We start from the raw sequence: 12,450 nt of genomic DNA, 5'->3' as shown, positions 1-12,450 counted from the left end.
CCACAGCATATACTACGTCACTTGTTTAATGACAACTTCTGCTCCCATAGCTAACGAAGGCTGTTCCTCATCATCCTTACCTACCTGAAACCAGATGGCATTGACGACTTTACTGAGCACGAAAAGAGGAAGGACCCAAAGGGCACTGAAAATAGAGGTGAGGATAAATTCCAGCCAAGACCAGACATCACCATGTAGTGAGGGGTCACCTTTGAAATAAGAATAAAGTCCCCATTAGTGACACGCACATGGAATTATTTTCATTTCGGAGTGCATTATCTATAGTTACAATGGAAAAATAGCCAACAGCAGTCTCTTTAGTACAGATGTGATATTCTGGCCCTGCTACAATAAAGGAGAGCCCTTTTCATGCACCCACTCTTTATCCACGTGTAAAGTATTCTAGCAGCAAAAACAACAGGAAATCAAATACACGTCAGATGCACAAAGTGGGTCTTTGCCCACATAAGCATACGCTCCAAAAAAAGCCGTTAATCTATAAGGTGCCACAGGACTTCTTGTTGTTTTTACAGATACAGACTGACATGGCTACTCCTCTGAGATGTGCAGTATTTTTCAAAGTAAACAAGTGGTTAATCTTAAGGGAAGATGTGCTTTGGAACTACTAGTTGAAAAGCAATGGCTTTCAGTTTCTTGTGGTACATGCAGGAATAGTTTCCTCTTCCAATACTAGGAATAAGGTTTCTGGATTTGAAATTTATTTGTAGGAAAACATATGTAGGTGCGAAGAAAAAGCACTTTGCAACTAAAACGCTATGCAGTAGATATGTGGGAAGCTCTTACCAATACCTTAAATACTGTTTTGGATAGATGGTATCAAAACTGTGTGTTTTGGTTTCAAGGCAATGAGAGCCCCAGAACACCCAGGAGAAAAATGGAGTTCTTCTTGTTTTGACGGCTAATTCGCTAAGAAGTTCCTGATTCATGTAGTGAGATTCCTAACTTATTTGCTCCTCAGGTGCTTACTCTAAGCAGCATTCTGTTCCCTGATTTGCCTGCACATTCAGGCTACGTCTACACGTGCACCCAACTTCGAAATAGCTTATTTCGATGTTGCGACATCGAAATAGGCTATTTCGATGAATAACGTCTACACGTCCTCCAGGGCTGGCAACGTCGATGTTCAACTTCGACGTTGCTCAGCCCAACATCGAAATAGGCACAGCGAGGGAACGTCTACACGCCAAAGTAGCACACATCGAAATAAGGGAGCCAGGCACAGCTGCAGACAGGGTCACGGGGCGGACTCAACAGCAAGTCGCTCCCTTAAAGGGCCCCTCCCAGACACACTTTCATTAAACAGTGCAAGATACACAGAGCCAACAACTAGTTGCAGACCCTGTATATGCAGCACGGACCCCCAGCTGCAGCAGCAGCAGCCAGAAGCCCTGGGCTAAGGGCTGCTGCCCACGGTGACCACAGAGCCCCGCAAGGGCTGGAGAGAGAGTATCTCTCAACCCCCCAGCTGATGGCCGCCATGGAGGACCCCGCTATTTCGATGTTGCGGGACGCGGATCGTCTACACGTCCCTACTTCGATGTTGAACGTCGAAGTAGGGCGCTATTCCCATCCGCTCATGGGGTTAGCGACTTCGACGTCTCGCCGCCTAATGTCGATTTCAACTTCGAAATAGCGCCCAACACGTGTAGACGTGACGGGCTCTATTTCGAAGTTACTGCCGCTACTTCGAAGTAGCGTGCACGTGTAGACGCAGCCTCAGAGTGGGAAAAGGCAAAGAGAAGTAATAGTTACAGCATGCGCATCATGAGCTGACCAAACACCTGAACAGCAGAGAAGAGCGCATTCAGCAACAAGAAGAAAGCACGGACATGCGAGTAAAATGACTGAATGGAGTACGGCAAAAGGGTAAATACAGTGTGACAGAAAGAGGGAAAGAAGATGGACAAAGGTGGTGGTGGAGGGGAAACAAGAGAGAAGAGGGCACGAGACAGAGAAAAAGGGAATTAGTGTTAACCAGAACAGAACTAGAGGATGGGAAAGATGTCAGGAGACACAGGGTATGGGTAAGACATTTCCCTGGTTATAGGTACTGTGTCAAGGCATCTCTTTTCTCTCACCAGCCTTAGCGCTTCCCCCTCTAGAGATGGTTTGCCCTGGAGTAATCAGCCCTACTCAGGCTGGGTTTGCCTCCCCCGTTCTGGGTTCCCCCAGTTGTATTTGCGGGGTAGGCCTGAGGGTCAGCCAGTGATGCTCCACCAAAATAAAAAAGGGAAGTCACAAACACAGCCAAGCACCTTTTGCTGTCCCTCTTGCCGGGGCAAGATGTCATCCTGTTGGTTTGCCCAGGGGTCTCAGTCCTTCCCATAGCGGCAATGCAGTTTGGCTTTCTCCCCTATGGGAAGGGGCACAGCCTTTCACCAGAAGCAGCAGCTTATTTCTCAGCTGCCACCAGTCTGGCAGCGGCTTGTCTGTCTCCTCCCTTCACCCCATGCTCTGAGGAGGGGTTTTTTAAGGCTTCAGGCATCCCTTAACTGAATTCAAGTTTCCCTAGCTGACCTGGGGTAACCCCTTCTCCGCTTATAAGAAAAATGGCCTTTAACATTCTAGGGCTAATAGAGAGCCTTCCAGGACCCTTTAGCAACTGTCCAGCCTGGCTTTGACACAGTACTTAATGGCATCCATCTCTGTATTGTTAAAAGACCTACCAAAAATTCAACACAGTCAATATCATTCACTGTATCTTCTTCCCCAAAGATGGAAGTGAAATATTTGATCAGCTAGTCAGAGTTTGTGTTATGCGGGAAGCACTTACTCAGGGACAAAACAACCAAAGATAATTTTTCTCTGACTTTTTAGTGGTCTCTGAGCCCAAAATTGGCTGCACTACTTCTAGCTCACCACATGTCAGCAATCATTGGAGATGCCTGTGGCTGCTCTTTGAGTTATGCTGAACCTTCCGGTCATACGACAGAAAACTAGAAGCAATATGTGACTGAGTCAGATGGCTAACAAACAGAACACACAGAGACGGACCCCTCCCCACACACCTTTTGGCATTTGCCCCAAGGTTTAATACGCAAGACTATTCCCCTGTACTGAGTTTTAACCTGTCAGATTTTACATTTGGTTTCACTATTAAGGTTTAATTCCAACAGTTTTAAGAAGAATCTGAGGACTATGAAAATAAGCAGAGACTCTTCCTGTTAACTTAAGTACTGTAGTAACACTGTAGCAATTGAGGGCCATTCCACTTAATAGAAAAAGCACTATTCATTAAATAAGGATTCTGCCAAAACACAAAATGAATTGTCTGCGGTAAGGAATATTAACAGCTTTAGACTCTGTTGGCTGGTAAGAGAATACACCAATTAAAAAACAACTCAACCCATGTCTAAGGGCAACTTTCTGTGCTACATATTGTGAACTCCATGAAGCCAGAAACCCTATAAAGAGGATGTACAACCTGTGATGAGATTCACTGTGAACAATAGTTAAATAAAAGCAATTACAAACAGAAGCAGGATTCACATATGGAGAAAAAAATAACTGGTAAGCTGGGAAACGGCAAGAGGGGATTCATCACTTGATGTTCTGATCACTACCTGGTCTGTTCATTCCCTCCAAGGCAGCTGGTGTTGGCCACTGTGGAAGGCAGGATACTGCCTAGATGGACCTTTGGTCTGACACCGTATGGCCACTCTTATGTAATCAGTTTACTACTAAAACATAGAATTAAAAAGTGCCTTTGCCACTTCCCCATCTGCTGGTAGAATTGCCCATCAGTCTTTCTGTGTCTGATACACTATCATACTAATCAAGGCATTGGATCATTGTTTAATTTTGTCCAGGTGTGCTTTTTACAGCTGGTAAATTAGTCTTCACATCAGAAAAAACACACAAAAATCTGGCAGAAATTTTCAAAAAAACTTAAGAAATATGCATGTCTAATTCCCATTAATTGTAATGAGTCATAAGCAGCCACATCCCTTATTCACCAAAGAGTACGTGGAAGCACTGTGCATGAAAAACATAGGAAAAGGAGGGCAGAGCCCATACCAGCTGGGTTGAATCCTGTGTTGTATTGAGCTTTCACATCCTTCACTCAAGTCAATGGGACCTACCAGATGCTCAGTATCTCCAGAAATTTTGCTCTCAGTTAAATGCATAAGAGAAGGAAACAAATGCAAGGATGAAGAGGTGGGATATGGGAGCAGTGGGAGTTGAGTCTCCTTAATTTGTTACATAGATGTGGAAAAGCATGGCACAGACTGAAATCAGCTCCCGTTCATGAAATGTGATCTCCCCTGCTGTTGGGAGCTTGGTGTCCCTAGCTGCTAGTCCAGCTCTGCTGGGGAGGGACAGGACTTGTCCTTCCCCTGCATGACCACAGTTAGTGGGTACATCAGACGCACTTCAGAGGCAGCCCAGAAATTAGGGTGGTACACCCTCACTTCTGCACTGCAGCAGCCCAGGAGTTGGGCTTTCTCCTCCCCCACTGCAATTACTGCTGCAGCTCCAGACACCCAGCTTGGGGACATCCTCCCACAATGGCTCCCAGTTGTTGCCGCTGGAGCAGCCTCAAGTCTGAGCTTCTGCCCCTGCAGCTCCAGTCAAGCGTAGGCCAGCTTAGGGTTGGGGCCTCCTCCTGCAGCTGCTCCAGCCAAGGCTTGGGGCCTCCCTCTTTCCCACACCACGACTTCAGCCAGAGCTCAGGGTAACCCAGGCTCTAGGCTGCTGCCCCTTCCCATTTCAGCCAGAGCTTGGAGCAGCCTGGGCTCAGGCCTTCAGCCCCCACACTGTTCCAGCCTCAGGACTGGAGGCAGTCCAGGCTCTGCCCCCCTACCCACTCCAGCTCAGGCTTGGGGCTCCCACTGCTTCAGGTGGTGCTCAGTGCAGCTCAGGCTTGGGGATTCTGCTCCCCCACTGCCGCAGCCAGGGCAATTCATGGTAGGGCCCCCCCAGATCTATGTGGGCGCAAGGCCATCCCTACCCACCTCCAGGAATCAACTAACTGCAGGAAGCTGTGAGGGTGGCAATTTTGGGATCCCCTAGAACAAACTCTGCACGCACACATGCACGCACGCGCACACCATGAACCGTTAACACCACTGTGAAATTTCAGATGTAAATACCTGAAATCATGAAGTTGGACAATGTAAAAACCATCAGACCATGAAATTGACCAGAATGGACAAAGGATTTAGTAGGGCCCTACTGATAATCATTTACCCTGAGGAGAGCTGATGCCTTAGCACTCTTGAGAGAAATAAATTATGTACTTACCAATTATCTGTGCTGTGACTGACTGAAGTACAGGTATGAATGCTCGGTAAAACAAGAGGAGACTAAGCTAAAGAAAAAGGAAAAAAATCCAACAAGGAAATCATAAAAGGACTTTTGTTAACATGTTCACTTTCATTACTCTTATCTCTATCCACTAACCCAATATACACTTGCTCCACAGACATTACATACAAGACACTCAAATCCCTTAAAATGCCTATCTCCTGCAGGAACCTTACTGAAAGCATCATCTTGCCTGACTGAACTGCCATTGCTATGCTGAATGACTGTGGCAAACGGAAAGGCTGTTTCATATTTGACACTTAGACATCTCTGCTTTGGATGGGACACTAGCTTTCAACAACAGGGACAAATATCCATACGTACGGATTCAAAGGTGTATTTCACCCAGTTACTTTGCATTCTCTGCTTAATAGCAAAATGTTTGCCAGCCATACATCAAACACCATGATGCATCAATGCAGAGCACTGAAAGATTACTGGTCTACTTAAATACAACCAAAACACACAATTGAACTGTTTAGCTTCAACACTTCCATGCTGATGCCTCACCCACTATGACAAAGTCGAATGGAAGATGAAAAGAGCCAAATGATTCTTCAGGCTGTAAAGTGCCTATTACAATCCTGAATAAACCCTACTAAAATCATTAACAACTAGTATGAAAGTGGACCTGTGGAAATGTAATATATGAGTCAGTGGAGCAGCACTACAGAGTTAATTTAATCAGCAGGTGAACAAGCAGCATTAGGAACTCGAGAAACAGAGTCCAGAGTCTGACTAGGCAATACAGTTGTTCAATTATATGTTTAAAGGAGGGTCCCTCCTTTATATACAACATTAAAACTTAGAAACTTTCTGTTTTTTCTCAATTCATAATGCCTTTCAACTTAGCAGGGAAATCAAGCTGACATAACACCTCTGAAAACATAAAAAGCACTGAAGCAGTAAACTGGTTTAATCTGGTACTTCAATTTTTAAGTTAGAAAATTAAAAAAAAGTGCTTACCCAGAATACGCCTCCATTCCATGCACAACATTGAAAAATCCGGCTTACTATCCGAGGTTCACTGGAGAGCAATAACACACAATCATGTGAGATTTTATCATTGTAGCTAATCTTCAAAGCAAATCATCCCAGGTCACTGGGAACCACTTTTATACAATATCTTCAATTAGAACGTGCTGGATTGCCTTCAAAATATCTGTAACACTACCTAATTCTAATATTATTATTTATAAAAAGTCAGTAGTGCTATAATTCTCCAACAATTCACCACATCAACTCATGACATACTCACTGCAACACAAGTTAATTTTCCAACTCTTACAGAAAACTAATGCTGTTTCATCAGATAGTCCATTTCAACATGTTAATTATCATCAGCAACTATGTTAAAATTAAGATTATATAACAGTAATTTAGAGTAAAGACTTTACAAAGATGTTCCAACTATTCGAAAAATTAGCACAAGAAGTCCAGGAAATTCTAAGTTAAAGGTTCGATTTAAAAATCTTAACATGTTAAGGTGCAGAAATGCACAATTAAGACATCTATGCATTATCTTTTCAACTATGATTATTGCATAACTGTACCAGCAGTCTCAGGTTATATTAAGCTAATTTTTAAAGACACCTTCAATATGTAAAACATTGACTAAATGGCCTTTGTGGTCCCTTCTAACATGAAAAAAGACCATACTGGATCACACCAGAGGTCCATCTAGCTCTTTCTTCCAACAATGGCAAATTCCAGGTGCCCCAGAGTGATTGAACAGAACAGGGAATCACCAAGTGAACCATCCTTTGGGGAAAAAATAACTGGGAAGCTGGAAATGGGTGACAGGATGGATCACTTCTATGTTCCCTATTTTGTTGAGTCCTTTGGGCCACCTGGCACTGGCCACTGTCAGAAGACAAAATACAGATCTAGATGGACCTTTGGTCTCATCCAGCACGGCCATTCTTATGTAACTGGTTTACAACCAAAACACATGGTTTTAAAAAAAAAAAATTTACTCCAGCCAGGAGGCGGCTCACCAGGAGGTCAGGGAGAGGGGTCAACCACACCAAGTACATGCCTGTGCTCATAGCACCATGGAGGATCCTCCCACCAATGTCCCCAACGGGCCATGGGACCAAGGTGGAATACAGACTGACCCACTGGGGATTCCCATCCTCTGCTTCTGGCAAAAGGTCCCACCACTTGGTGTCCGCTAAACACAGGACCCCAAATAAATTCAGGGGACAACTAAAAAGAAAAACAGGGATAGCTGTGGAGGTCATAGGGCCAAAATGAGGGAGCTGGAAAGGGACATCAAACAGAGAGACCCACATAGCACCCATGGTTCTGAAAGGCAGTGAGGGAGCCGGTGAGTGCCGCCCAGAGGAACTCCACCTGATTACGTGAATGGAACAAGGAACGAAAATAGGCCCTATGGTCCTGAATCTTGCAAAACTCTTGGCCTAAAAGATATCTTGTGGAAGTTACACTCTACATAGGGCACACATGGAAGTGTTTCCTTAATTCCATTTTACATTTGTTACCTGTCTGTTTCAATTAAAGTTGGCTCATAAATCCAGTTTTAATGGCAAACTATTTCAGAAGATTCTTACCACATGTAGCAAGTCTCTATTATTAAAGGGCATATTTTCATCGCAATGCATGGAGAAACCAGTATGGAAATCCTCATGTGCAAAAGGAAATGGCAGTCTAAATGTTAAATCCCCATTCTCATCGAATTCCCTCCGACCTGGACTGCTCTGAACTATCATGTATGTGGACAAATCGTCGTACAGGCTGTTCCCAATTCAGTGGGATTTTCAATTTTTCCAGTCATTTAGGATCTCTATCACCCTAGTCAGAACCATTCTACTTACAAATGATTTTGTCTCCTGTCCTCAGTAGGTGGTAGACTGAAAGGGCACAAATTTGTTAGTCTAACATTTAAACTCCTTTACTCACTTCTCTAGCTTCCTCTCCTCACTCTGAGCTCTCCGCTGGGCAAGCACACTGCTTGCCCTCCTCTTTCTCTGCTCTTCCCTTTTCTGTTGAATCCGAGCATCCAGTCTGGAGATTGTGCAGATCCCCCAGATGGAGTCTTTAATTCCCTGCAGACACAAGGAAACAGCACAACACTTGAATTCAATATACTTTGGGCAGTCAGAGTAAAAGTTAAGTGACTGTCAAATGAAAAATCATCCTCATAAAAATAAGTATGTTCTCCACCACCTCCTAGATTATAAAAACAGAAGGAATTTTACAAATCTCTTCATTATGATCATTGATTCAGCCAGCCAGCTTGGAACAGTAAAACAGCCAGGGCAGTTTCACTTTCAGTCACATGCACTGGCTTAACCTTCTGTCTTCGGGCTGTAAATTTTGCAGGGGCAGGTATGAACAATAAGTTTTCCTTGTTTTTCTTTTTAACTTTACATCAGCATTTCCATGAGCCTTTCAAAACCAAGGCCTACCGTTTGGGCATACTAAATCTGTGCAGTGGTCTCCCTTCCAATGAAAATCATATTGTCTTGGTGGGTCTGAGAGGCCAATACATAAAACTGAAGCCTTTAAAACTGCAGATGTGCATGGCATTTTAAAAAACAAGGTCCCATCCTCTGGGAGCTCATAGGCTAGTGTAGACAGATAATTAGTGAAGATAATGTAGCAGAGTAGCAGGCTAACAAAACAAGGAAGTGGGAGAGAGGTTCCTGGGACAGTAATTTTGGCTTTATTTTTACATAATCTTGACCATGTTCAGAAGTGGCAACAGTGAGCACCTGTGGCAGGATCAATGGTGGAAAGACACACGAAGTCATGAGCTTCTGACCTGGACTTCAAAGGAGGATAGCAAGGCTGTTAGGCGTAATAAATGGAGAGGTTGTTCTCTTTGAGACAGTTTGGGCACCTGTCCTCTGTTCCCTCAGCTCCACCATTCCCTCAGACTGGAATTTGGATGAAAGTCAGCAACTGTACTTCGGAGGGGAAGCCAGCACTGCTAACTGTAGCCAAGTTTCAGTGCAATAATTACAACTATTTTCAGGAGCCCAGTGACCTAAATCAGAAACAGTTTAGGTATTGCTAAATGATCAGAAAATAATCTGTCATTTTAAAAAGGGGGAAATGTCTTTCCATTATTTATAGCCCCTTTCTCAGAAGCCAGAGACTCATTTCTTTCCTCTTCTGTTTTCTCCTATTTGGCAGAAAGTGCTTCACTCTCCTCCCAATTTGTGTATGAAGCTGGAATTAACCCAGCTGGGTTTCTTTACTGTCTTCTTTGCAACAAGCTGATAAGCAAGACTGTCACAGCCACTTGAAGAATAGTTATTAGTTCCTTAATGCTGTGCTAGCAATACAAGTATCAATCCACAAGATAGTGTTTCAAGAACCTCCCAAGAACTGGTTCATTTTATTTGTAGTTTCCCATCAAGGGTTGGGAGTGATAGTACAATTTTTGATGTATCTTTATACAAGTTATCTATTATCTTGTTAGCTTTTTAATCCATAGAAGCAGAAAAAATAAGGCTAATAATAATTACACACACTTAGGATATGCAAGACATTTGGGGTTGAACATAAATCAAAAATTGTTGTTTATAGCTACTTTCTCATGTATTCTTGTTACAAAACCACAAAATTTCTGTTTAACCAAGCAAACACCATTTCAGACATGCCAAACTTAATTAAAAAAGGGGTGGTGGGGGCGAGAGGAGCCAGCATTCTCTTAAGCCAGTGGGAGTTAGCCTTTCACCTGGGGGGGGGGAGGGGGCAAAACCATCCAAATCAGCCATGATCAAAAGTCATTTGTACCTGAAAGGTAGAAAGTGGCCTATGAGAAGCGAACTGGTGATCTCAGTCAAGCATATTCATCACAAACAGAATATACAACTGGTCTTGTCAATGACAGTCTAAGCGGAAAAGCTCAACTAAGGTTAAGACTCAGTTCTGCAGGGCATTTTGAAGCACACACAGCTGTTTGGCAGTGCAGGGGGGACTCAACATACATCCAGACCCTGCTCACCAAGGTGAGTCTATAGTGGTATCATACTGAACAAGAGTAGCTCCCTTTTATTCTCACACACACAAACCCAAAATATATCTGATGGTGTCCAGTTTTAAGTCCTCCACTAGAAAAAGGATCTGGACAAACCAGAGAGAGTCCAGCAGAGGGTGACAAAAATGATTACGGGGCTGGAGCACATGACTTACATGGAGAGTGAAAAGGATTTGGTCCTATTTAATCTACAGAAGAGAAGAATGAGGAGGTGATTTGATAGCAGCCTTCAACTACCTGAACGGGAATTCCAAAGAGGATGGAGAGGCTGTTCTCAGTGGTGACAGATGACAGAACAAGGAGCAATGGTCTCAAGCTGTGGTGGGGGAGGGGTCTAGGTTGGATATTAGGAAAAACTATTTCTCTAGGACTGTGGTGAAGCGCTGCAATACTTTAGAGGTGGTGGAATCTCCATCCCTAGAGGTTTTTAACTCCTAACTTGACAAAGCCCTGGCTGGAATAACTTAGTTGGGGTTGATCCTGGTTTGGGCAGGGGGTTGGACTCTATGACCTCCTGAGGTCTCTTTTCAACCTGGTGAGTGACCAAAATGGTAATGTCACTGGGTGGCATTGGCAGGAGATTAGAATCCTGGTGCGCGCGTGTGTGTGTGATCTCAGATATTGAAGGTAGCTACACAACCACTATTTGGCTCCATATTTTAAGAAGAAAAAGGTAACCAAGGATGAAACAAAGTTACTCCACTGGTAGGTGTGGGAATATTTTTAGCCCAAGACTGGGAAGAAAGTAAGGCACCAAGCACTGAACAGATTATAATGTGAATATCTCATATTTATATTGATTTGTCTCTAAGTCTATTTTGCCTATAAATTCACTATGCAAGAAAATAAAAGATCCTGAAGAGAGACTGGGATCAAGACAAACTGAAATACTTACCCTGACAAGATCATGAAGGAACGTTTTCACGCTGTCTGCCATCTCTTCTCCAGCATCACCTCTGATTCCAAAACTATCAACTACAGGGAAAAAGGAGGAGAAGAGCCCAAACTTTTGTCATTGTGCAGAGATGGGAAACTGATGGAGCCTGGAAGACAGAAAAGGAAACATTACCATACTAGACAGGCCCATACACGGGGTGCAAGGAGTGCAAACACAGCTCTCACATGGGCTGCGCCTTTCCAACTAGCCTGGACAGGGATTACCAGGCTAGCCAGCGGTGGCAGCAGCAGGGGCTCACCTCACCATGGCATCCCTCTTCCCACCCCCCCCATCCACTGTGCTTTGCCACTGCCTCCCAGCCTGTGAACCCCACTGGGTGGCTGAAGGCCTCCCAGATGCCTGCGGAGAAGTGGGGCTCGGCAGGCCAGGAAGCCAAGATGGAGCACTACACAGCAAGTGCTGGGGAGAGAGACTACAGGGGAGCAATCCCCTGTGGATGATATCTTCCCCCTCCCAAGCTGGGGGGCGGTTATCCTTGGGCCCAGAAGAGGATGGGGGGTTTAGGCTAGGAGACATGTTGGGGCCTTACTGGTGTGGGGTGTTCAGGCCAAGCCGTGGGAAACTTTGGGTCTAGTGGGGAACAGGGAGCCCAAATCGGGGTGGCTGGAGGAGATGAGGGTGGAGGGCAAGGCCAGCTGGAGAATGGAGGGTGGGGGCAGAACAGCAGGGCCTGCTGAGATGGGGCAGAGGGTAGTGGTCCATATTTACAAGAGAAGCTGCCACCCTACAATTCCTGCATATGGGTCTGCTAGATGTAAACAAAGAATTCCTGTTTTACACATTGATGCATGTAATGGAATTGTAAGTTAAACATCATCTCAGCCATTTTAAACATAAGGTAGGATTTGTCCAGGCTACAGGAGTCATTTAAGATTATATTAATATGCAACGTTTCGGTAAAAAAGTCAGGACTATTGGAAACCACATCAATAGCCCTTGCCCCACTCCTGCAAAACAAAGATGGGCAGAAGGCCTCTAATTGTTTGAAAGTTGTAAACTTCAGACTTTTGAAGTAATGAAATCAAGTTCAGCATTAACACCAGTCTTCACTGTTGCAACCCATACCTAGGAATGAAGCCATATACCCTGAAAAAGCTCCAGCTAGTACAAAATGCAGTTGCTGATCTGCTTACGACATGTGCCACCATGAGCA

At 44.4% G+C, this 12,450-nt stretch overlaps 1 protein-coding gene across 3 annotated transcripts in view; it reads right to left on the bottom strand.

Annotated features, from left to right (window-relative positions):
- The window catches only part of EI24 (EI24 autophagy associated transmembrane protein), a 33,780-nt gene that overhangs the window by 12,765 nt on the left and 8,565 nt on the right, over positions 1-12,450 (bottom strand). For all 3 annotated transcript variants that reach the window (XM_074976854.1, XM_074976850.1, XM_074976853.1), the window contains 5 exons: positions 11,235-11,382; positions 8,251-8,396; positions 6,295-6,355; positions 5,266-5,332; positions 85-209 (listed from right to left, as the gene is read on the bottom strand). In XM_074976854.1, the coding sequence (XP_074832955.1) occupies positions 85-209; positions 5,266-5,332; positions 6,295-6,355; positions 8,251-8,396; positions 11,235-11,276 (441 nt within the window). In that variant the 5' untranslated portion in view covers positions 11,277-11,382. The remainder of the gene's footprint in view (positions 1-84; positions 210-5,265; positions 5,333-6,294; positions 6,356-8,250; positions 8,397-11,234; positions 11,383-12,450) is intronic.

Source organism: Carettochelys insculpta, chromosome 25 (genome assembly GCF_033958435.1).
Source record: "Carettochelys insculpta isolate YL-2023 chromosome 25, ASM3395843v1, whole genome shotgun sequence".
NCBI classification, from domain to species: domain Eukaryota; kingdom Metazoa; phylum Chordata; order Testudines; family Carettochelyidae; genus Carettochelys; species Carettochelys insculpta.
Note: the sequence above shows the minus strand (reverse complement) of the source record. Positions and strands in the feature narration are given on the sequence as shown.